This window comes from Henckelia pumila, chromosome 4 (genome assembly GCF_033568475.1).
Source record: "Henckelia pumila isolate YLH828 chromosome 4, ASM3356847v2, whole genome shotgun sequence".
Taxonomy (NCBI): Eukaryota; Viridiplantae; Streptophyta; class Magnoliopsida; order Lamiales; family Gesneriaceae; genus Henckelia; species Henckelia pumila.
This window is the reverse complement of record NC_133123.1, coordinates 85,079,520-85,105,281: the sequence shown is the minus strand read 5'-3', so window position 1 is coordinate 85,105,281 and position 25,762 is coordinate 85,079,520. Positions and strand designations below refer to the sequence as shown.

The 25,762-nt window shown below is 38.3% G+C and overlaps 1 protein-coding gene and 1 long non-coding RNA gene across 4 annotated transcripts; one reads left to right on the top strand and one right to left on the bottom strand.

Moving 5' to 3' along the window:
• The first annotated feature begins 288 nt into the window (after positions 1-288).
• LOC140861355 (uncharacterized) lies at positions 289-2,484 on the top strand. Its single transcript, XM_073264370.1, has 5 exons — positions 289-414; positions 460-636; positions 822-1,587; positions 1,772-2,014; positions 2,171-2,484. Exons 1-5 carry the CDS (start codon positions 289-291, stop codon positions 2,482-2,484), a joined length of 1,626 nt encoding a protein of 541 aa, XP_073120471.1.
• Positions 2,485-8,519: 6,035 nt separating this feature from the next.
• On the bottom strand, positions 8,520-12,808 carry LOC140864453 (uncharacterized). Of its 3 annotated transcripts, XR_012144227.1 has the most exons (6): positions 12,732-12,808; positions 12,372-12,568; positions 12,244-12,267; positions 11,344-11,438; positions 9,966-10,025; positions 8,520-9,539 (listed from the first exon to the last, which is right to left on the bottom strand). It is a non-coding gene; the product is annotated as an uncharacterized lncRNA (long non-coding RNA). The 3 variants fall into 3 exon arrangements; XR_012144225.1 differs by lacking the exon at positions 8,520-9,539 and having other exon boundaries at positions 9,965-10,025; XR_012144226.1 differs by lacking the exon at positions 8,520-9,539 and having other exon boundaries at positions 9,965-10,025; positions 12,654-12,791.
• Between the last annotated feature and the right edge of the window lie 12,954 nt (positions 12,809-25,762).

Here is a 25,762-nt window from a genome sequence, read left to right as displayed (position 1 = left end):
CATTTGTCTACTTTACTATTATTTGACCTGGTACGCTTTCCAGTAGATTTTTATCACACCTATTTAAGCGGTCAAGTTTTTGGCACCGTTGCCGGGGACTGTTTTGATATCAGAATTTTTATTTCTCTTTAGATTATATTTTTTTATTTTATTAAATTCTGACTTCTTTTCTTGGAAATTTTCAGGTACTATCTGTTGTGCATTCATAGCATTCGATATAGGGAGCTACTACAACTTTATTTAGAGATCGAACACACGCTCAGCAGGATCCGAAAGGTTAGGAGATCTATGAATCTTGAACTTGAGACAGAATCTAAATCAGAAGAAGAGATGGCGGATAACAGAACTGTTCTTGTTTTGATTCGTCCACCTACTGAAGGATATGGCTCTTGCATCGTTCGCCCTGCTGTGGAGGCGAATACTTTTGAATTGAAACCTTCAATCATTTAGATGATTCAGCTGCAAGCAAGATTTAGGGGCACATCTGTGGAGGACCCCTACGCTCATCTAGAGCGTTTTCTGTTTATCTGCGACACTTTCAAGGTTAATGGGGTAACATTTGATGCATTGCGACTGCGGTTATTCCCATTCTCTCTGCAAGGAGAAGCAATGGAGTGGCTGGATGATTTTCCTGCGGTGTTTATCTCTACATGGACCCAACTTGATCAAATTTTTTTGAACAAGTATTTTCCTCCTATGAAGATGGCAAACTATTCTCTGACATCATCTCATTCAAGCAAAAGAAGGGAGAATCTCTTCATGCGGCATGGACTAGATTTAAAAAGATGTTGAGGATGTGTCCTCAACATAATCTTACTCAGAGCCAGCAGACTCAAACATTTTACAATGGGGCTGATCAGTCTGTTCGATCTATGCTAGATGTTGTTGCCAATGGAAGCTTATTTAGGAAGACACCAGCAAAGGCGTGGGAGAGTATTGGGAACATAGCTGAAAGCAACATAGGATGGCCAGATGTGAAGAATGAGAAAAAGGCTGGAATTCTAGAAGTTGATACTCTGACAGCACTAAATGCCAAAATTTATGCTTTTACACATCAGATGGCGATTATGCAGACAACTTCAGCCAATCAGGTACAAGCTCAACAGCCCAAGGAACAGCAAGTCTTTGAGATTGATGCGGCAAACTTCATGGGAAATCAAGGGAGACAGCCGTACAATCCTTACAGCAATACTTATAATCTTGGCTGGAATAATCATCCGAATCTCTCATGGAAACCTGCAGATCCCACCGCCAATACATCCAAGCTAGTTGAGCAAAAGCCATCCTTTGAAGAAATTATGATGAATTATGTAGCGGGTACTGAGACTCGCTTGCAAAATCAAGAAGCAATGTTGCAGAAGTTGGAGACTCAGATGGCTCAGATAGCAACCCAATTGTCAACTCGTCCTATTGGAACATTGACAAGTAACACTGAACCAAATCCAAGATGCGTGAATTCTATCATGGTTGTGACGAGATCACAATATGAGGGATCTGAGCAGAGGGACGAAGAGAAGATTGTGGAGAGGCCGAGCATGGAAGAAACCAAGGAGGAGACGCACAAAGCTGAAAAGTCCGCTGCAACAGGTAAGAAGGGTAAGACTTCAAAATTTGAGGTTAATGATAATGTTGATATTTTTACCCCCCCCCCCCCCTCCTCTTTTTTCCTCATAGAGCTAAGAAATTATTATTTGATCTTCAATTTAAAAAGTTTCTTGAAATTTTCAAGAAACTACATATTAACATACCTTTTGCAGACGCTTTAGCTCAGATGCCGAATTATGCAAAATTTCTGAGGATTTACTGAGGAATAAAAAGAAGTTGCACGACGTGACGCAGGTTACACTGAATGAGGGATGCTCGACAGTGCTGAAAAATGAGCTCTCACAAAAATTTCAAGATCCAGGGAGTTTCTTCATACCTTGTCATATTGGGAAATTTTCGGTTGAAAATGTTTTGTGTGACTTAAGATCGAGTATAAATTTGATGTCCCATGCACTTGCTAAGAAATTAGGTATATGCAACATTGAACCAGCAAATATTTCTCTTAAATTTGCTAATGGATCTATTAAATACCCCAGAGGAGTCATGTAAAATGTTTTAGTCAAGATAAACAAATTTATTTATCATTTAGATTTTGTTATTCTTGACATGGATGAAAATTGTGAAGTTCCTCTGATTCTAGGGCGTCCTTTCTTAGCCATGAGTAGAGCATTAATTGATGTGGAAAATGGTGAGCTATTTCTAAGGATGAATGTTGAGCAAGTTGTGTTTCATATGCTTAAGTCACCCAGTGATGTTCCTAACTCCAAATTTTGCTTTACTATCAATTTTCTAGATGTGGTCCGTGATTTTATTGATAAAAATATGCAGGCTCAGCAGTACGAAAGCATCAATCCCTTGCACAATTCTTATGGAAGTGAAGCATGTGGCAGTCGCGAGGTTGATCAAACGTTATTCAAGAGGGTGGATGAGTCACCATGATTTTGCCAATGATAGGGCATTGTATTCGGGCTATATACTATAAATTTAGCGCTGACTAGGATGCAATCCAGTGTTTTTTTCCTTGCTCTTTATTTTATTTTAGTTTTTTTGTTTATTTTTATTTTATTTTTGCTTCTTTTCCATGTCAGTTTCCAAGTTTGCCAATATACCTAGCCTACTGCTGTAAGGTCCAAATCCACTAAACTCACTTACAATGATTTTAAAATAATTTTTATGATTTTATGCCATAAATTGTTTAAGTTATGATTTAATGATTATGGTTTCATGATATAATTATTTTATGTTTAACGCTTTCGATTAAGTTAATGGTTTCAGGTCGAGTTTGATTTTGGAATCATGGGATGAGGCTAACCTAAGAACGAGATGATAGAGCGTATTTTTACGAACGTTTTAAGTATAATATTGATATGTTTTTGATGTATGAGTCGGGGGATGGTATTTTTATTAGACGAGTCGGGACGGGTGACTGACTGCATTTTAAAGATGAACACACATTATGTATTGAATGATCATTATCCTATCTATCTACCCGGTTCCCCACCCCATTACTTCCCATGTCCCCTTGTTCCCTTGACTCTCTCTTCTTCCCTATCCTCTACACGATTCTTTCCCCTTCTCTTCATTCTATCATCTTCTCCTTCTTGTTTCTTTATTGAACCTTCACGATTCTTCAAAAAAGTCACAAGCCAAAGTTCCAAATCTCGTTCTTGGTGTGGTTAGCTCGTTGCCAAGAATCCGAATCAACTTCGTCTTCATTTCAAGGCAAGTACAAATTTAAAAAATAAATGAGCATAACCTTTTACTGCAAACTCCAATTGAGGTGAGGTTTTCGGCATTAGAAAGCCAGGATCCAGAGCTACAACTTTCATGTTTACCACTTTTTCAAATTCTGACATAAAAATAGAGTTTCAGAGCGAGCAAGATGAACCATTTGCGCAGGTCAGGCGCGCCCGCGCCTAGAAGTTGAGCGGCCGCGCCTTTCCTTCGAAATTCATGATTTGTTTATGTTATTTTAGGGTCCTAAATTCATGATTATTGTAAGGCCCAAGATTATTTAATTTTAATCCGAGAATATTTAATTTGGGAATATATAGAGTTTAGAATTAAATTCTAATATTCTTCAATGAATAAGGATTGAAATTGAATTAAATCGCTTTTCCGGAGACTGAATTGTAAATAGCCAAAAGTTCAGGGACTAAACTGCAATTTGGCTAATATATATCTCAACTCACCTTTAATATATCTGATTCCAACGTGAAGCATCAGAAGAAAAGGAAGAACGGCTGAAAACCCCAAGACTCCATTTTTGCTCTTGAAAAGCTTCGATAACTCGCGCTCCGGTCGTCAGAAATTCCGAATAAATATATATCTGCGATCACCGCTCCGAGACCTTCGTTTTGGTACAAGTTTCATTCATCTTTCTCAGACTTTATTTGTATGTTGAAGATGGAAATTTATGATTTTAAGATATAAGCATTTATGAGCTGTATCGATTACATATTCGCAGACGGTTCGAAAAAAGACAATCGTTCGGATTTTATATGTTTTTATGAAGCAAAATTCAAACCCTATCATATCTGATTATGATGATTTTCGAGTTATGTGTGATGATAAGTTAGAGATAATGAGTTATATGGATTGTTGGATCGATTGTGATATTGTTTGGATTGCCGGTTTGTAGCCGTTACGCCGTCGATTCACAAAATGTCAAGACTTTGATATTATTGATTAAAAGGAGCATGGTTTGAGTTGTATCTGATCTTGTTAGTTATTTGATATGTTATTTCTCAGCTTTCATTCGAAGATTGACGACTCGAGAATCCCGATTCGAACCAAGAAGGAGTTGAAGCAAGGTTTGCTAGCATTGTATTTGAAATGAAGTTGAGAAGCTGAGCAGATTTTGACATGTTGTTGTTGATTGTATTTACAGATTTGAAGTACTTTCAGACTCGACATCGAAAGGTATAAATGACAGTGAATCCAGATGGGATAGAACACTCGAAATAGCTATTGTTTCGAGTATTCCCTTGTTAATCACATACTTGGTTGATTATGTATTTTATGTGATTAGATGCTTTGATTGCTTTACATGCTTATGTGATTAGTTGTTCAAGATGTTTTATAGCATTTAATGCATACAGAACATGTTGCATTCATCTTGAACTCCAGCCTGAAAAGCACAGAGGGTTGAAAAGCCTAGAGTGCATATGACGTTTGGAGGGCTGTAGTTGAGTGGCACGGATTGTAGACTTACTTCCAGAGCCAGAAAACTCACTATAGCTGCACCAAAGTCAGAGGAAATAAAGTATTTAACTTCACCTCGATTGGGTGAGTTGGTGTTCGTTCAAGATTTTATTTCCTCGGGATCCCAAAGAACTTATATTCGATTGATATCAGCTTGATAGCCTCTTTTGCCATATTCATTGCATTCACGTTTATTATCTCGCGCTTTATGTTGTTTATACTGGGATTTTATTCTCACCGGAGGTATCCGGCTATTGCTTTGTTTTGTATGTGTGCATGGCAATAGGTGAGGCAGGAGCTAGTCAGAAGAGACAGTGATGGCTCGAGATAGAGTTGTAGCATGTGTGGACACGGGTGTTAGCAACATTACATGTACTTTGAGTTGATGAACTATGTTAGAACCGATACAAGAATGTTGTATAAGTAGTTGAATATGTCTTAGCTTGTGTATGGAAGCTTATTAGATGTTATGAGATAGCATGTATCTTATTTGGTAGATTGTACAAGAGATTATGGTTATTGTTTCTACCTTTGACAGCACTTAGTTAGCAGCAGATTTTTCAAGAATTGAAGCCCGCTCGATCGGGTGAAATGCACCGATCGAGCGAGCCATGTATATTGCAAAACAGAGGAGTGGAATTTCTTGCCCGCTCGATCGGGTGATATTCACCGATCGAGCGAGGCCAAGAATCACTGGACCCGAGAGCTTCTAGTTTGAGCTCGCTCGATCAGGCAACTTTCGCCGATCGAGCGAGACACTATAACTTTTTAAAAAAAAAATTTTTTTTAGCTCTTGGTTCTTTAAATTCTTTTAAGTACTTGATTAATTGTTAATTATAATAAATTGCCCTAAGATAAGATTAGCAACCCGGGTCCCCACAACAGGTGGTATCAGAGCATAAGGTTCTGGATTTAGATAGAAGTTGATGAGCGGGGTAGATTGAGTCTGTCTGATTGTTTGATATCACATAAAATTACATGTTGTATCTGATTATGTGCATTATATGCTAGCATGCTTTATATTGCAATAATTATGTGACTGCATGATTATGTGCTTTCATTGCTACTGCATGCTATATATGCAATTGTATTCCCGAGTATCCTCAGTCAGAACCTGAATTCTCATGAGAATGCATGAGAATGCTTATCAGAGAAGGATGGAATAAATTGCTGCATATGATATTGTTTATGCACTAATCTGTTTGACAATCAGATATGCCTCCCCGTAAAGCACCGGCCATTAGACAGCCATTAGTGGTTCCTCCAGCTGAACCAGCACCAGTACCACCGTCAACGATTGAACCCCAGAATGCACAGGGTAGTACATCTGTTGATCCTTTGGATCCTACTGCTACTCCAATGGAGACTTTGTTGAAGCGGTTTCAGTCATTCAACTGCCAAAATTGAAAGGAACAGAAAACTCAGTGGATTGTGAAAATTGGCTTGAAGATATAGAACAGCTGTTTGAATCACTCGACTATACCAATGATCGTCGTATCCGACTGGTAATACATCAACTTCATGAAGTTGCCAAAAGTTGGTGGATTACTACAAAACGGGCATTGGAACAACGAGGTACGATTATCACCTGGACTGTCTTTAAAACTGAGTTCTATCAACGTTTCTTTCCAGTCTCCTACAGGAAGGATAAGGGTGCTGAATTTGCCAATCTAAGGCAAGGCAACTTGAATATTGAAGAATATGTGGCCAAATTTTCAAGTCTTTTGAAGTTTGCACCACATATAGCAGCTACTGATGAAGCAATGGCAGATCAGTTTATCAATGGCCTTAATCCCGATGTGTTTACTTTGGTGAATAGTGGACGACCAAATACTTTTGCTGACGCTTTGAACAAAGCTAAGGGAGCAGAAGCTGGTATATTGCGACAAAGAGGGGTACCATTTATTCCACAGCCATCTCCCCAGCCTGTATCAGCCTTAATTCCACAGAATCCGCCACAGTTTCAGCAACCATCTCCCAGATTTGAGGGAGGAAGCAGTGGCAGAAAGGATTCTCGTTTCAAGCCTAAAGGGAAACAGTTTAAGCGGGCAGGCAGTAGTTCTTCCAGTTCTAGTGGACAGAGATAGTTTGGTACAGGTCAGAGAACTGGTGAATCAGGAGTGTTTTGTGGTAAGTGTGGTGGACGACATGCTATCGATCAGTGCAAAGGTGTGTCAGGTAATTGAAATATTTGTCGCCAACCACGTCACTATGCCAAAGTATGTCCCCAACGAGCTATGGGTGAAAGTTCTTCTCGACTAGCACCTCAGGCAGAAAGGCAATCAGTGCATTCATTCCAGCCTCAGCAACAGCCCAGAGCAGGAGGAAGCCAGACTGTGACCCAACCTCCTAGACAACAGGCTCGAGTCTTTGCACTTACTGAGGAACAGGCTCAGGCAGCACCTGACGATGTCATAGCAGGTAACTGCTTTCTTTATGGTTATCCTGCCTATGTTTTGATAGATACAGGTGCATCACATACATTCATCTCTGAAAAATTTGTTATGATGCATTCTTTATCGTCTGAGTCATTGCCTACTGTTGTCTCTATTTCTTCACCTTTGGGTGAAGGTATTATTTCTGTTCGAATGATTCGAAATTGTGCGTTACAATATGACGGGAATGTGATTGATATAGATTGTATAGTACTTGGATTATCAGATTTTGATTGTATTGTTGGTATAGACATGTTAACCAAGTACAGGGCAACTGTAGATTTTTTTCAGAAAGTGGTTCGATTTAGACCAAAAATGGCATCTGAATGGAAATTCTACGGTAAGGGTTCTCGAGCCAAGATCCCTTTGATATCTGTGTTATCTATGACCCGTTTATTACAGAGAGGGGCGGAAGGATTTCTTATTTATGCAGTCGATGTATTGAAATCCAGCCCAGCAGTAACAGATATTCCAGTTGTGCATGAATTTGCTGATGTATTTCCTGATGAAATTCCTGGTTTACCTCCAGCCAGAGAGATAGATTTCAGTATCGATTTAATGCCAGGTACGCAACCAATATCCAAAGCTCCTTACAGAATGGCACCTATTGAATTGAAGGAGTTGAAGGATCAACTGGAAGATTTGTTGGCTAAGGGGTACATTAGGCCAAGCGTTTCACCTTGGGGCGCTCCGGTACTATTTGTACGAAAGAAAGATGGTTCAACGCGATTATGCATCGATTATCGTCAATTGAACAAGGTAACAATTAAGAATAAATATCCACTGCCTAGAATAGATGATTTGTTTGACCAGCTACAGGGTTCAGCTATCTATTCTAAGATTGATTTGCGATCTGGATATCATCAGCTGAGAGTACGAGATGAAGACATTCCTAAAACTGCTTTCAGAACAAGGTATGGACATTATGAATTTATCGTCATATCACTACAAGAAAAACTCCTAAAGACAACATTTTTTTTCAGTTGTCGTAAGGGGCTCAAAACTGTTGTAAAAGCTCGTGTTGTAAAAATCACGCTCAAAGACAACAGTTTTTAACTGTTGTCTTTGAGAGATAAGACAACACTTTTACAACATTTTAAAACTGTTGTCTTTTCTCTCAAAAACAACAGTTAACTTTGAGCGTGATTTTTACAACACGAGCTTTTACAACAGTTATAAGCTCCCTACGACAACTAATAAAAAATGTTGTCTTTTTTCAAATAAAAAACAAAAAAAATAAAATAAAAATTATAATATTATAAATCATTCAAAATAAAAAAATGAAATAATATTATTATACAATTTTTCAACAGTACAAAATAATATTTACGACATTCTAAAAATTTCATACGCAACCAATCAAATGACATAAACATAAAATTCTAAAGTATACATGATAAATTAAATACAACAAAAAACATAAAAATAAATATGAAATTAACTAAAAATTCATTCGTAGCTTGTTTGATCTAAATTATCTGTCATTGCAATTGTCTGCGAAAACAAACACCAGCCATAATTGTTGAAGTGAAGTTAGTTTGTTAACCAAACATAAATTATAACATTGTTCATTCTGGAACTACTTCGAAAAATAATGCGCATCTTCTGTAATAATCAAACAATTAAGGTAATTAATAACACCAAAAAAGATGTCTAATTAACTACCAAAAAAGAACTCATATTCAAGTTAAATAAAATTTTATCAAAGACTAGGTATGAAGACCTCAATACTTGAGGTGTTTACCCAGGTTTGTAAATCAATGAGATAATTGTTATGACAGTTCAATGATCCATGAGATATAGGCAAAATACATCATCTCTAATACATTTAAAATAGATGATGAGTTGCAAATTCAGAACATGGGCATGCCTTGAAACACCCAAAAAAACTCTCAAATACTGAGAGAAAACAAAACCTCATATACATAACAATTAAGATACAAGAAATTACCATATATTTATTTTATAAATTTCGGTCTAAAGAACTAAATATATTTTGCTAAAATACAGTCTAAAGATCAGTTTACATAGATAATTATAACCAAGCATATCTTACGTTAAAAAAAATATTTTTTATTTATTTATTATACATGTTGACTTTGATGCATGTTGAAATTTACCCCTCTTTCAATATCACCTGCATAATCTAGCAAAAGGGAAAGCTTTGCTTCCATATTAAGCACTCTTTGTAAGACAAAGGCCCACACTCGTTAGAGTAATATCTTCTAATCATTTCTTCAACTTTTTTCTGAAATAAATAGTTGTACTGGCATTGTCCACAGTCAATACAAGTATAATAAACATCGTAATCCATCGTATTTGATGTGCAAACCAAAGTTTAGTCCTCTGTTTTTCCTGTTACACACATCCATTATAAACTTTAACCCTTTGTTTTTTTCTGTTACACACATCCATTATAAACTTGAGTTAATTGTTCATACACACATTATTTATGACTCAATCCAATGACACAGCATCACCCAGGGGGCCACACACTTATGGTATAAAATTTGAAAACACATTCACAACTTCAAGATCCAAAAAACTTAAAACAATGGATTTTTTTTTTCTTTTTTAACTACAAATCATGACTTGTCCTTTTAAAATGTAGGCAGGTATAAATTTCTGGAGTACCACCACAAAGGCCAAATAATACTCCTTTATTTCCTTCCTCTAGAATTTAGCACCCACACTTTAATACCAAGGATATAACACCATAGCACCCACACTTTAATACCAAGGATATAACACCAAATAACCGAGAAGGAAAGAAAAACATACCTCATTTTCAATCCATACAAAACCAAAAAAGAGGCCTATATTTTTCTTCAAGGTTTGCACCTGTAAGAAAGAATTCAGTGATTAAAGAAAGAAAAAGCTGCAGGTTCTCGTCATCATTTCTCTTAAAAAACTTGAAAGCCACTAAAAATTCATAATGTAGATAGCAAGATAGAGATCCAATAATATCACTTCATCCAATATTAGCACAAATATAAAAAGGGAGACAGCAAGGTAAAATGCATTGAGATGGCTACTTGCGTGCAATGCAGCCTCATAAGTTTGTTTAGAATAATGTTTTCCATTTGCTGCTTGAATGTTACATTTTGGTTAGTTAAATCATTCAGGCAGTTTATGTTAGAGCGAAAAAGATGTGACTTATCATATAACTACAGATGGCTATATACAGAACTTTGAGTTTATAAATTTAGTAAAATCAATTTTTTAGTTTTTGCTCTGTATTTTGATAAAATATTCATTTAAAAACATTTGTCTAAAACATATCCTGAAACAGTTTTTTGATCAAAGTGGTTTCAAACTTTCAACACATTGAGAAACAGTCAAAATCTTTGTTTTGAAATGACCAATCACCAACAAGCTAGACTTCAGCCAGATCTTCATTCAAACCGAAACTAATATCACAACACTTGTAACGGTTTAAAAATTACGAGATGAGAACAAATAAAAAAATACGTCCAAACAGTAAATTGAGTTCTATATCTAAAATGGAGATCAATTTTAAAAACTTCCTAAGCTTCCCCCAGCAAACCATCACGAAACCATTACAATGCAAAGAGACGCATTGATCAACTCATAATCTCGTAGAAAAAACTCAACAAAGTAAGAAGAATCGTGAGAAGCAGCAACCGCGATGCCTAAAACAAATAATCTGGTAGTATGTAGATTTTCACTTTAATACCCAAAGTAACTTTAGAGTTTAAATTCAGGTGGAAAAATAATATCGTACCATTTGTGATGTCCTTGAGCTGTGTACCTAGACACTGTTAGTATAGAGTCAATAGAGTCCGTACCGATAATAATTTTGGACCCTCCTATCTCAAACAAATAACAAATATTAAAATTCAAAGTGATTCTTTAAAATTTATTTATACAAAATCCATTGTCCAGTAGTTAAGTTGAATTGCATCTTGCATCAGTAGCTATGCACATTCCAAGCCATGAGTGAATAGGCCTAATTACGCCAAAAGATTAAAAATGCAAAAGTAGAAGCAAATCACCACAAAAATCACCTAAGAAGCATAATCATTCAAAGATCTACTTTCGTAAATGACACGACACTATGAATTAGGACACCGAAATCAACATATAAATTACAACAAATTCATTAACCCACAACAAAGGAATAGGTAAAAAAACTTACTTGAAAGTTGAGAGACTTGTTCAGGAATAGCTTAGCTGAGAACCCACTGGCTGCATGATTGGCTGTACAACAAAGCCCCCTTCGCAGCCTCCTCACTTTTAACAAAAATTTCAAAAACAACTTCACAAACCAACAAATATAACACTTTTCATCTCAATTACATAAATAAGTTCATTTCTAACATAAAAACACAGGTTGATTGGCCGGCGGTGGAAGTCAAGAGCAAGTAATAAACACAACAAAATTAAATAGCTACAAAATTGATTGGCAATTCAAATTTATAAGCAAGAGTTGATAATAATTAATAACCACGTCCGTAGCATATTTTTCACAATTAAAAAGTGAGTCAATTGAACTAAATTCATTCCACACCAAATCCCTTCACGTGAAATTAGAACTAATTAAACAACGAGCTAATTCTATTTGCGAATCATTAACTCTTCTAGCTGTCACCCTATGATCAAACACCAAATTAAATTAACTCCAAAAAACCCTTAAACAAACAGTTGTGATCATCAGTTCCCACACACCTAAATAGTACCTGCTCCTAGTCTTGTTCCTCTTAGTTTCGAACAACAACACAACGAACTATCAATTTTATCTCCAAATCCTCGGCCTAAAATGAATAAATATTCACAAGACCGAATAAATTCACCAACATCAACAAGAATAACTTAAGTAATTCAACTATATTTCCAAAGTTTAATTATTTTTCCCAAAATCTCAACTTTACGAATTATATTCTAAGAATTTCGTTCTAAACCCTTAACTATTTGACATACTATTTTTTCTAACTTAATAATCATATCAAATAGTCAAATAACCATGGCAATATAATACATTTATCCAAAATATTGCACAACTAGTTCAACACTAGGTTATAGGGTCATCAAAATATACCTCGAACTTGTTTGCCGATAACACCTACAACATAAGCCCAAATAATACATCAATATAGTATGATACTTGTAACAAAAATGAATTAAATCGGAGCGCGTCAAAATTCATTTTCGGGGAGCCTGCTATACCTGAAGAAAATCCAGCTGGAAACTCGAATTAAAGGCTTGAATTGAGCTTAAAATCATCCCAACTCGAACTAAAAGTAATCTTCAAACCGAACAACAGCTTGTACTTGGAAAATTTTGCCGGAAAGTGACTGGAACGTTCTGGAAGAACAGGGACTGGTGCAACTTGGTTTTGAGATTCGAATACAGCCTCTAAGTAGCTGAAAATAAAGAAATCGGTAAAGAAATGCTACAGAAACAACACTCAAACAACAGCTCACCAGACAGCTTCGATCCAAACAAAACCTCGCTCAAAATCTTCGATTCAAGGCTTGAAAGAAAGCTTAGAGTGCGAGAAACCAAACCCCTAAAAAATTGAATTACCGGTAGAAGTGCGCAGCATTTCTGCGGTCGGAAATGGTGAGGGAACATTCAAAGGTGAAGGGTTCGAGAGAGGCGAGAATGAAAGTTGGGGCAATAGTTTCTACACACACGTTTATATAGTAAATTTTTAAAAAAAATAAATAAATATTAAAAGACAACATTTTTGCAATAGTTTCTCCTAACACACACGTCTATATTGTAATTTTTTTTTAAAAAAAAAAAATAAATATGAAAAGACAATATTTTTTAAAAAAAATGTTGTCAAAACTGTTGTCATATCTCTTAAAAATCCGCTCATAGACAACACTTCTGAAAAATGTTGTCTTATACCACCAAAATACAACATTTTTTCAAAAATTGTTGTCTCTTTTATTAGAAAACGCCCAAAGACAACATTTTTAATTAAAACTGTTGTCTTTGGGTATAAGACAACAACTTTTGGATAAAACTGTTGTCGTTTGAGTGTTGTCAATAAGAGTTTTTTTTGTAGTCTGCCTTTTGGTTTAACCAATGCTCCTGCAGTATTTATGGGATTGATGAATAGGGTATTTCAGAAATACTTGGATGACTTTGTCATTATTTTTATCGATGATATCTTGATCTATTCCAAGAATGTACATGAGCATGCTGAACATCTCAGAATCATTTTACAGAATTTGAGAAATGAGAAATTATATGTCAAGTTATCGAAATGTGAATTTTGGTTGCAGAAAGTTGTGTATCTTGGGCATATTATTTCAGGTGATGGAATTTCAGTGGATCCAAGCAAGGTCGAGGCTGTATTGAATTGGCCTATACCTATATCAGTGCCAGAAATACGGAGTTTTATGGGCTTGGTGTTGGAAAACTGGCGAGTTCCCAGACCAATTACGATTGATACCCGGTGCAGCGGAAGTTTAAAAATTTTTCATGGAACGTTTCCATGGTATGGGTATCAACCGTTCATCGATTGAATTACGTGTGTGTAAAATTTAAATAACAATTAAATAAATTTTACCTCAAATCTCGCAACGAGATTAATGGACACCAACAGAACAATTCTGCTCTTGTTGTCTCTCCCTGGAACCGATGAACGCCTTCAATCAGGTCCACGAACAGAGGTTTAATCCCTCTGATAGATTGCACTAGAAAATCTATCAGAAGTTTTCTGCGAAGAGATTACACGAATCTGATTCGTTATTCCTGACCGCGATTCAAAATCACAGACCGGAATTTTCTCGGGCAGAGCAAAGGGAGGGGACGGCCGAAAACGTTTTTGAGAGAGAAGGGTTTCGAAAATCCTGTCTCAAAAATTATGACCTGTTGTGTGTAATTTCTGTACTGAAATAACTTATTTATAATGCAGGCCACTAACACCTTAGGGCCCATTAGTCATAAGCTGGGGCCCGACAAGCAAAGCCCGCTCGTTCAGAAATTAATATAAAATTCATCGTGACTCCGATTGATGAAACGATTTCACCAATGTGCACAGAAACCATTTCTGCACGTTTTAAAGTCAAAATAAATTTTCCTGAATCCGAATTCAGTGGTTTCCAAAAATGTCCATCCCTATGTCATTTTAGGAAATCCTACTCCCTTACTCTTATTTAAGAAGTCCAACTCCTTAGTTCATTAAATTTAACTCTTTAAATTTAACTATCTCAACGGGGATTAAAACTCCATTACACTGTGTGACCCTCAATGGTTCAGGGATACAGCTAGCCGTGGGCTCACAACTCCTTGTGACTCGGAACAACACTTTCCGACTTGCCCAACGAATCATGGTAAAGCGCCTAGCAACATCGCCCCATGATTCCCTAGGTATCACTGATAGTGCCTACAAGAACCAGTAGATTTTGGTTAGCGTACAGTACGGTCCCTTCATCCATATATCCCGATCGAATCAACAACCATTGGTATATCGAGAGTCGCTCAAGATTCGATAACTATGCAATGCATCTTGAAGATCAAATTAGTGACATCGCATGTGCTACTAAGAAACCATTTCTTAAATCACATCAAGTACTCTGGCCAGAGATTTGTCACACTAATATCTCCTCAGATCGCATAGGATATCCACACTCGCAAGTATGTGGTGAATCCTTGACAACAATGCATTGACTCCTATATGTGTCGTAACTGTACCCAATCTCGACACCTGATGACCCCCTCAGAGTCGGTAAACGAGTCAAAGCACAGTACTAGCATATAGAGTCTCCATGATGTTTCAAGTCGTAAGGACTAATGGTGTACAACCAAAACCGCGGACTTTATCCACTCGATAAGTGATAACCACTTGGAAAGTCCGGATAGGGTAGTTCGACTATTCATCCTATGAATATCCATTTGCATGCTTCGAACATCTCCATGTTCCCTACCAATGAAACGTGGTACTCCGCATCGCAAATGCTAGTCTCAAACTCGAGCGATCCTTATCCTTATTATCGGACGGCTCAATCGACTAGGAACGGTTTTAGAATATACAGTGACTATAAGATGTATTTCATGATAGACATCTCCATGTTCTACCACATCTTACATACACTATAGTATATTCAAGGTCTTTATCAAAACAACAATAGTATATCACAATATAACAATATGAAGTAATATAAAGTCATTGCCATAAAAGTGTAAATAATATTAAACAAAAGATTGTTTATACAAAGAGTCAACAAAGCCCATAGCCACACAGTTGGCTCACTGGGCACCCACTCTTACAATCTCCCACTTGCCCTATAGCCAACTAGTCATACTACGTAGACCCATTGCTTCGCGATGTTTGTCAAACAATGGTCCTGGCAAAGGCTTAGTAAGTGGATCAGCGATATTGTCTGCAGAGGCCACTCGTTCGACACTGATGTCTCCTCTTTCCACAATCTCCCGGATTATGTGGTATTTCCTCAGTACGTGTTTGGATCTTTGATGAGACCTTGGTTCCTTTGCTTGAGCAACGGCACCGTGTTGTCGCAGTACACCGGGACTGGACCAACAAATTCAGGAATGACGCCCAACTCTTGGACGAAATTCCTCATCCAAACGGCCTCTTTAGCAGCAGCTGATGCTGCAATGTATTCAGCCTCAGTGGTGGAATCCGCTGTGGTGTCCTGCTTGGAACTCTTCCAAGAGACAGCACCGCCATTGAGCATGAACACAAATCCAGAGGTTGACTTCGAGTCATCCACATCACTTTGGAAGCTAGAGTCGGTATAGCCTTCCAGTTTGAGTTCTCGTCCTCCATAAACCATGAACATATTCTTAGTCCTTCGCAAGTACTTAAGAATGTCCTTCACGGCTTTCCAATGCATCTGACCAGGATTAGACTGATATCTGCTCGTGACACTCAGAGCAAATGCTACATCCGGTCTGGTAGATATCATCCCATACATGATACTACCTATAGCTGACGCATATGGTACATGTGTCATATTCTCTATCTCTGCATCAGTCTTGGGACACATAGACTTGGATAGAGAAACTCCATGACACATGGGTAGATGTCCTCTCTTGGACCCATCCATTGAAAACCGTTTCAATATGGTATCGATGTAGGTTGATTGAGTGAGTCCTATCATTCTCTTAGATCTATCCCTATAGATCTGTATCCCAAGAATGTAGGATGCCTCACCCAAATCCTTCATCGAAAATCTACCTGATAACCATATCTTTGTTGACTGCAACATCCCTACATCATTCCCAATGAGTAGGATGTCATCAACATAAAGTACTAAGAATGTCACCGCATCCTTAACTACTTTCTTGTACACGCAAGGTTCCTCCGGGTTCTTGATGAAACCAAAGTCTTTAATTGTTTCATCAAATTTCTGGTTCCAACTTCTTGATGCTTGTTTTAGACCATAAATTGATCTCTGAAGCTTGCATACCTTATGCTCGCTTCCCATGGATGTGTACCCCTCAGGCTGCTTCATATAGATTTCTTCCTTAATGTCTCCATTAAGAAAAGCAGTCTTCACATCCATTTGCCATATCTCATAGTCATACCATGCAGCTATGGCAATTAGGATTCTTATGGACTTGAACATTGCGACTGGTGAAAAGGTTTCATCATAGTCAACTCCTTGCCTTTGAGTATAACCTTTCGCCACCAATCGCGCCTTGTAGGTCAATACCTTACCATCAGGCCCAAGCTTTCTTTTGTAGATCCATTTACACCCTATTGGAACAATTCCATCGGGAGGATCCACTAAAGTCCAGACTTGGTTAGTATGCATCGAATCCAATTCTGACTGCATAGCTTCAAGCCATAAATTCGAATCCGCATCAGAAATTGCTTCCTTGAAGCTTCTTGGATCACATCCAATGTCGGGTTCATCTTGACCCTCTTCAAGAAGAAGACCATATCGAACTGGAGGTCTAGAAGTCCTCTCGGATCTTCTAGGTGCAGGCGTGTCCAGCAATGGTTCCTGAGGTGTGGGATCGTTATTTTGTATTTCGGGTTCTTCTCGAACTTCTTCGAGTTCCATCATCTCGCCTTTCTTATCCAATAAGAATTCCTTCTCCAAGAAGGTGGCATTCCTAGAAACAAACACCTTTGTTTCAGCAGGATAATAGAAATAATATCCGATTGAATTCTTCGGATACCCCACAAAATAACACAAGCTGGATCGACTATCCAACTTATCTCCCACTGTCCGCTTCACGTAAGCAGGACATCCCCAAATCCTCAAGTACGAATACTTAGGAGCTTTGCCATTCCATAACTCGTATGGTGTTTTGTCCACTGCTTTAGTGTGGACGTTGTTCAACAACAATACCGCCGTTTCAAGCGCATAGCCCCAAAACGAAGGTGGAAGCTCAGTGAAGCTCATCATGGATCGAACCATGTCCAACAAAGTTCGATTACGACGCTCCGATACACCATTAAGCTGTGGTGTCATAGGAGGAGTCCACTGAGAGAGAATCCCATTCTCTTTCAGATAGTCCAAAAACTCGGTACTCAAGTATTCTCCACCTCGATCCGATCGAAGTGCTTTAATACTTTTACCTAGCTTGTTTTCTACTTCAGCCCTGAATTCTTTGAACTTTTCAAATGCTTCAGACTTATATTTCATTAAATATAAATACCCATACCTTGAATAATCATCAGTAAAGGTAATGAAGTAGGTGTGGCCATGTTGAGTCCCTACTCTAAATGGACCACAAACATCTGTATGGATCAAATCCAACAGATTTTGACTACGTTCAGGCTTCCCCTTAAAAGGAGATTTAGTCATTTTCCCTTTTAGGCAGGATTCACAAGTAGGTAGAGAGTTAATATCAGACATATCAAACATGCCCTCTCCCACTAGCTTGTTCATCCTCCTTGAGGAAATATGACCTAGTCTAGCGTGCCAAAGGTTTGCCGGGTTTTGACTATCGATTTTCCTTTTGTTTGTTGTTGCCGGTTTGTCAATACAATTCACTGGAACGTCTTTTAGTTTTAAATTGTATAGATCGTTTTCAAGTTGTCCATTTCCAATTAAACATTCATTCTTGTAAATACTGCAAATCCCATTCACAAAATTACAAGAATAACCATCTCTATCAAGCATAGAAATAGAAATAATGTTTTTAATTAAATCTGGCACAAATAAAACATCTCTCAACAATAATTTAAAACCATTCTGCAAAATCAAACAAACATCTCCAATGGCCGTAGCTTCAACTCTGGAACCATTCCCGAGCCTCAGCTGGGTCTCACCCATTCTAAGCCTGCGACTTCTTGTCATCACCTGCAAATCATTGCAAATGTGAGAACCACATCCGGTATCCAATACCCAAGAAGTTGTATTAAGTGACATGTTTATTTCGATATAGAACATACCCTTTGCAGTTCCCAACTGCTCAAGATACTCCTTGCAGTTGCGCTTCCAATGACCCGGCTTCTTGCAGTAATGGCAAACATCCTTGGATTTTCCATCGTTTGAAGCCTTTGTCTTTTGCTTCTTCTCGGGTTCCACTTTCTTGGGTGGGGCAGAACGTTTCTTGCCCTTCATACTTGGCCCCTTCTTAGCAGAAGATGAGGAGCCCACCAAGAAAGCTGGCTTATCCTTCTTAAGTGTGGATTCATATGTAACGAGCATATTGACCATCTCTTCAAGGGTGGCCTCTATCTTGTTCATATTAAAATTTATCACGAATCCATCAAATGAAGAAGGAAGAGATAGAAGCAGCAAGTCCACATTGAGTTCATGCTCCAACACCAAATCAAGGGTCGCTAACTTCTGTATGAGCCAAATCACTCGTACCCCATGATCACGGACCGAAGTCCCTTCACGCATGCGGCACGTCATCAACTCCTTAACAGTAGAGAACCTTTCAGCCCTCGACTGAGCCCCAAAAAGTTCCTTGAGTTGCGTGTGAATGTCAGCAGCATTCACCGTGTCCTCAAATCGCCTCTGGAGTTCATCAGACATCGAGGCTTGCATATAGCATTTGGTCTTGATGTCATGGTCACACCATGCATCAAGTTTGGCCAATTCCTCCGGACTTATGTCAGCTGGTGCTTCCTTCGGAGGTGCTTTCTCTAACACGTAGAGCATTTTCTCCGAAGTTAAGACAATCTTCAACTTCCGGAACCATTCCGTATAGTTGGCGCCAGTCAGCTTGTTTTGTTCGAGGATCGAGAATAAAGGATTTCGCGAATTCATTGTATGAAATACTGAAAAGGAAAAACAGACATATATCAATGATTGTTTAACAATTTACTAAGACATAAAATAGGCGAATTTAATTTTATGAATCTCACTCCCACTATTTTAACGATTTCACCACCCTCTAGTGAAAACGGGAAACTTTTTCCTTAGTGAGAACATGGAGTCCAATTGACAAACTTATGGTCCCGAATAATATCAGCCAACCATAATTCTCAAAAGGTAGAGCCCAATTGCTTCCAAAGCAACCCCCATGTATTTACCTCATGTCCAATAAGGGCCCAATAATATGACGCCGTTTAAAGTGACATGTCAAGATGACCCATCAATATTAAGTTGTGATGGACGGTCGCCATGTGGATCCCCCAATAATATGAGCCGATCCCATGGGAGTTCCACCCAACTTACAACATTTGTCGATCCAATGTACAGCTTTCCGACGAACGGGCCCCCCCAATAATATGAGCCGGACCGTATCCGCGGGTAGCATCACATACATTGACCGTTGATGGAAGGTAGGAACATTTAAACAATATTTAAATTTCCTTTATTTATCTTGATATAAATTTTAAATCATATTTAAAATGAGGGATTTTATTTATAAAAATATTTGTCTCATCATTTTTAATTTATTGCATGCATTGCCGGATTCACGCAATTTATGTCTAAACATGCATACAATCATAATATCACATATTATATAGGATGATCGATTCCATTTCTAATTGACCCGTGGTTGCCAATCACGGGTCTTAGTCCAATCCTAGGTAATATGCAGTATGCAAATGCAATCCTATTACATATGCTTCCAATTTACATTTCTTCAGTCTTCATTGTCTGCTGGACCCACCATCTTCAAATCTTGATCTCCCACTAAATCTAATGTATTTACAATTAAATAACAATGACAAGTAGGGGATACATTTTTAGGGGGTGGGAACGGGCTATAAACCAAGCCCACTTTTATTACATATGACATTCATATCGGGCCATAAACCAGGCCCATTAATAAAACCAACAACAATAAAGACAAAATGTAAATTCCTAACATACACCTACAAAATTGGTCATGGCAATCGATCATCCTTATCCAATAACATTTAATTCAAAATTAATTTATTGGATAACATGCTGTGGCAATTCAAATTTAAACAAGATAAAATCATATTTTATATATAAAATCACATTTCACATATAAAATCATATTTTATCTCCATATCAAATAAAATCATATTTTATCTATAAAATCCAATTTTACAAATAAAATCATATTTTATCTAATATATCATAAGATCATATCTTATCATCAATTGTACCAAAATAATTGATTTCAAAATTCAATTTACGGATAAAATATTAAAATTTTCCAAAAATTCAAATTTATCCAAAATCAATTTTAAAATTTACGGACTCGAACAATTCGATCCGAAATCTCGTGAACCAATCAAAAACAATTTTTGACCGGACCAAAAATAAAATTTTAAATATTAAAATTAATAAAAAATTAAAAATTAATTTTTCCCGCGGGCCACCCGGGACACTCCCGGGTCGGCCCGCACCCGGGCGCGGGCCGGGGGCAGCCCGGCTGCCCCCTTAGGGCAGCGCCTGGCGCCGCCCCTGGGCGGCGCCGTGCGCTGCCCTGGGCGGCGCCGAGCGCCGCCCTGCGCAGCGCCCAGCGCTGCGCTGGGCAGCGCCGAGCGCCGCCCCTGGGCAGCGCCCAGCGCTGCGCTGGGCAGCGCACAGCGCTGCCCTGGGCGGCGCCGTGCGCCGCCCTGGGCGGCGACGGTCGCCGCCTTGGGCGGCGCTGTGCGCCCCCTTTGGGCGGCGCCGTGCGCCGCCCGGGGCAGCAACAATTGCTGCCCCACCGGGCAGCGATCCAATCGCTGCCCGGGTTTTGCCCCGAAAAATTTTTTTTTTTTTTATTAAAAATATTTATTTTGTTTCATAAACCGAGACTCAAAAATTTTGTATAATTGATTATTCAATCGATTGATCTGAGCAACCTGGCTCTGATACCACTGTTGGAAAACTGGCGAGTTCCCAGACCAATTACGATTGATACCCGGTGCAGCGGAAGTTTAAAAATTTTTCATGGAACGTTTCCATGGTATGGGTATCAACCGTTCATCGATTGAATTACGTGTGTGTAAAATTTAAATAACAATTAAATAAATTTTACCTCAAATCTCGCAACGAGATTAATGGACACCAACAGAACAATTCTGCTCTTGTTGTCTCTCCCTGGAACCGATGAACGCCTTCAATCAGGTCCACGAACAGAGGTTTAATCCCTCTGATAGATTGCACTAGAAAATCTATCAGAAGTTTTCTGCGAAGAGATTACACGAATCTGATTCGTTATTCCTGACCGCGATTCAAAATCACAGACCGGAATTTTCTCGGGCAGAGCAAAGGGAGGGGACGGCCGAAAACGTTTTTGAGAGAGAAGGGTTTCGAAAATCCTGTCTCAAAAATTATGACCTGTTGTGTGTAATTTCTGTACTGAAATAACTTATTTATAATGCAGGCCACTAACACCTTAGGGCCCATTAGTCATAAGCTGGGGCCCGACAAGCAAAGCCCGCTCGTTCAGAAATTAATATAAAATTCATCGTGACTCCGATTGATGAAACGATTTCACCAATGTGCACAGAAACCATTTCTGCACGTTTTAAAGTCAAAATAAATTTTCCTGAATCCGAATTCAGTGGTTTCCAAAAATGTCCATCCCTATGTCATTTTAGGAAATCCTACTCCCTTACTCTTATTTAAGAAGTCCAACTCCTTAGTTCATTAAATTTAACTCTTTAAATTTAACTATCTCAACGGGGATTAAAACTCCATTACACTGTGTGACCCTCAATGGTTCAGGGATACAGCTAGCCGTGGGCTCACAACTCCTTGTGACTCGGAACAACACTTTCCGACTTGCCCAACGAATCATGGTAAAGCGCCTAGCAACATCGCCCCATGATTCCCTAGGTATCACTGATAGTGCCTACAAGAACCAGTAGATTTTGGTTAGCGTACAGTACGGTCCCTTCATCCATATATCCCGATCGAATCAACAACCATTGGTATATCGAGAGTCGCTCAAGATTCGATAACTATGCAATGCATCTTGAAGATCAAATTAGTGACATCGCATGTGCTACTAAGAAACCATTTCTTAAATCACATCAAGTACTCTGGCCAGAGATTTGTCACACTAATATCTCCTCAGATCGCATAGGATATCCACACTCGCAAGTATGTGGTGAATCCTTGACAACAATGCATTGACTCCTATATGTGTCGTAACTGTACCCAATCTCGACACCTGATGACCCCCTCAGAGTCGGTAAACGAGTCAAAGCACAGTACTAGCATATAGAGTCTCCATGATGTTTCAAGTCGTAAGGACTAATGGTGTACAACCAAAACCGCGGACTTTATCCACTCGATAAGTGATAACCACTTGGAAAGTCCGGATAGGGTAGTTCGACTATTCATCCTATGAATATCCATTTGCATGCTTCGAACATCTCCATGTTCCCTACCAATGAAACGTGGTACTCCGCATCGCAAATGCTAGTCTCAAACTCGAGCGATCCTTATCCTTATTATCGGACGGCTCAATCGACTAGGAACGGTTTTAGAATATACAGTGACTATAAGATGTATTTCATGATAGACATCTCCATGTTCTACCACATCTTACATACACTATAGTATATTCAAGGTCTTTATCAAAACAACAATAGTATATCACAATATAACAATATGAAGTAATATAAAGTCATTGCCATAAAAGTGTAAATAATATTAAACAAAAGATTGTTTATACAAAGAGTCAACAAAGCCCATAGCCACACAGTTGGCTCACTGGGCACCCACTCTTACACTTGGCAGGTTATTATCGACGCTTTATCAGAGATTTTTCCAGCATTGCGAAGCCTATTACGCAATTGACTCAGAAAAATAAGCTGTATGTCTGGACTGAAGCGTGTGAAACTAGTTTCTTGGAGTTGAAGAAAAGGCTTACAAGTGCACCTGTCTTGACGATTCCATCAGGTACGGGTGATTTTGTTGTATATTGTGATGCTTCTCACAAGGGTCTGGGTTGTGTGCTCATGCAGCGAGGGCATGTTATTGCTTATGCTTCAAGACAGTTAAAGCCACACGAGACTCGATATCCTATCCATGATTTGGAGCTTGCCGCTATCGTCTTTGCATTGAAGATATGGCGACATTATCTTTATGGTGAGAAGTTTGAAATCTTTTCTGATCATAAAAGTTTGAAATATCTGTTTTCGCAATCAGAATTGAATATGAGACAGCGTAGATGGCTTGATTTATTGAAAGACTTCGATTGCGAGATTAAATATTATCCAGGAAAATCTAATGCAGCTGCAGACGCCTTAAGTAGAAAGGTATGTTCTTTATCCTTGTCTACGATAGGTGTATCTCAATTGGTGGAAGATTGTTGTATTTCTGGATTAATATTTGAAACAGATATGCGACCTATTCGTGTTTGTGCTATAAGAGCTGAGCCAGAACTGTTAATTCGAATCAAAGAAGCACAGAAAAAGGATCAGAATATTCAGAATTCTGTTGCTATGGTCAGATCTGGTCATAAATTTGAATATCAGGTCAGTGCTGATGATGTTTTATATGTGAATAACAGACTTGTTGTTCCAGATGTTTCAGACTTGAAACAGCAGATATTGAAAGAGGCTCACAGCAGTCAATTCAGTATTCATCCTGGTGGCAGAAAAATGTATAATGATCTGAAGATACAGTATTGGTGGAAACAGATGAAAGCAAATGTCACAGATTTTGTGTCTAAATGTTTGAATTGCCAACAGGTAAAAGCAGAAAGAAAGAAACCAGGTGGTCTATTGCAGAGTCTATCAGTTCCAGAATGGAAATGGGATCACATTTCCATGAATTTTGTTACACAGCTACCACGTTCATCCAGAGGGTGCGATGCCATTTGGGTGATTATTGATCGTTTGACAAAATCAACATGTTTTATTCCGTACAGAATGACGTACAGACATGACCAGATGGTAGAAATCTACGTCAGAGAAGTGGTAAGATTACATGGTGTGCCTAAATCTATCGTTTCAGATCGAGACCCTAGATTTACATCACACTTTTGACATAGTTTGCAACAAGCTCTTGATACTCAATTGCATCTGAGTACAACTTATCATCCTCAAACAGACGGACAGTCATAGCGGACTATCCAGACACTTGAGGATATGCTGAGAGCTGTGGTACTAGATTTTGGTACTAGTTGGCAAGATTCATTACCACTTGCAGAATTCTCTTATAATAACAGCTATCAGACGAGCATTGAGATGGCTCCTTTTGAAGCACTGTACGAAAAGAAATGCAGATCACCGTTATATTGGGATGATATCTCAGAAGTTCCTGATGTTGGACCTGATATGATCCAAGAAATGACTGAAAAAGTGAAGCTTATACAGAAAAGAATAAAAACAGCTCAAGAGAGACAAGCAAAATATGCAAATATCAGACGACGACCTCTATCTTTTGATCAGGGAGACAGAGTTTTCTTGAAAATTTCTCCGTTTAGAGGTACAGTCAGATTTGGCAAGAGAGGAAAGTTATCTCCACGTTTTATCTGTCCGTATGAGATTATCGAGAAGATAGGCGATCTTGCTTATCGACTCGCTCTTCCTCCATCTTTGTCTGGTATTCATGACGTATTCCATGTCTCTATGCTGCGGAAGTATCAGCCTGATCCTTCTCATATTCTTCAGCCTGATGAAGCTGAACTTGATGAGACTCTCAGTTATTTTGAGCAGCCGATTCAGATTCTTGATCGCAAAGACAAACAGCTCAGAAATAAGACAATTCAGCTAGTCAAAGTTCAGTAGAGTCGACATGGCACTGAAGAAGCGACTTGGGAGACTGAGTCAGATATGAGACAGAGATTTCCAGAGTTGTTTCATTGATGTGAGTTCTTATTCTGCTTTATGTTATTTCCTTATCTTATGTGTATGCAGATTATCTATACAGCTTGCTTATGATTTCGAGGACGAACTCATGTCTTAGTGGGGGAGAAATGTAAGGCCCGGGATTATTTAATTTTAATCCAAGAATATTTAATTTGGGAATATATAGAGTTTAGAATTAAATTCTAATATTCTTAAATGAATAAGGATTGAAATTGAATTAAATCGCTTTTCTGGGGACTGAATTGTAAATAGCCAAAAGTTCAGGAACTAAACTGCAATTTGGCTAATATATATCTCAAATCACCTTTAATATATCTGATTCCAACGTAAAGCATCAAAAGAAAAGGAAGAACGGCTGAAAACCCCAAGACTCCATTTTTTCTCTTGAAAAGCTTCGATAACTCGCGCTCCGGTCGTCAGAAATTCCGAA

Excerpts from the sequence above, each read along its gene's own strand:
- LOC140861355 (XM_073264370.1), top strand. The coding sequence starts at position 289 with ATGAATCTTGAACTTGAGACAGAATCTAAATCAGAAGAAGAGATGGCG. Across the intron at positions 637-821 it reads GGCTGGATGATTTTCCTGCG|AGCCAGCAGACTCAAACATT; the intron begins GTGTTTATCTCT and ends AATCTTACTCAG. Across the intron at positions 1,588-1,771 it reads TGAAAAGTCCGCTGCAACAG|ATGCCGAATTATGCAAAATT; the intron begins GTAAGAAGGGTA and ends GCTTTAGCTCAG.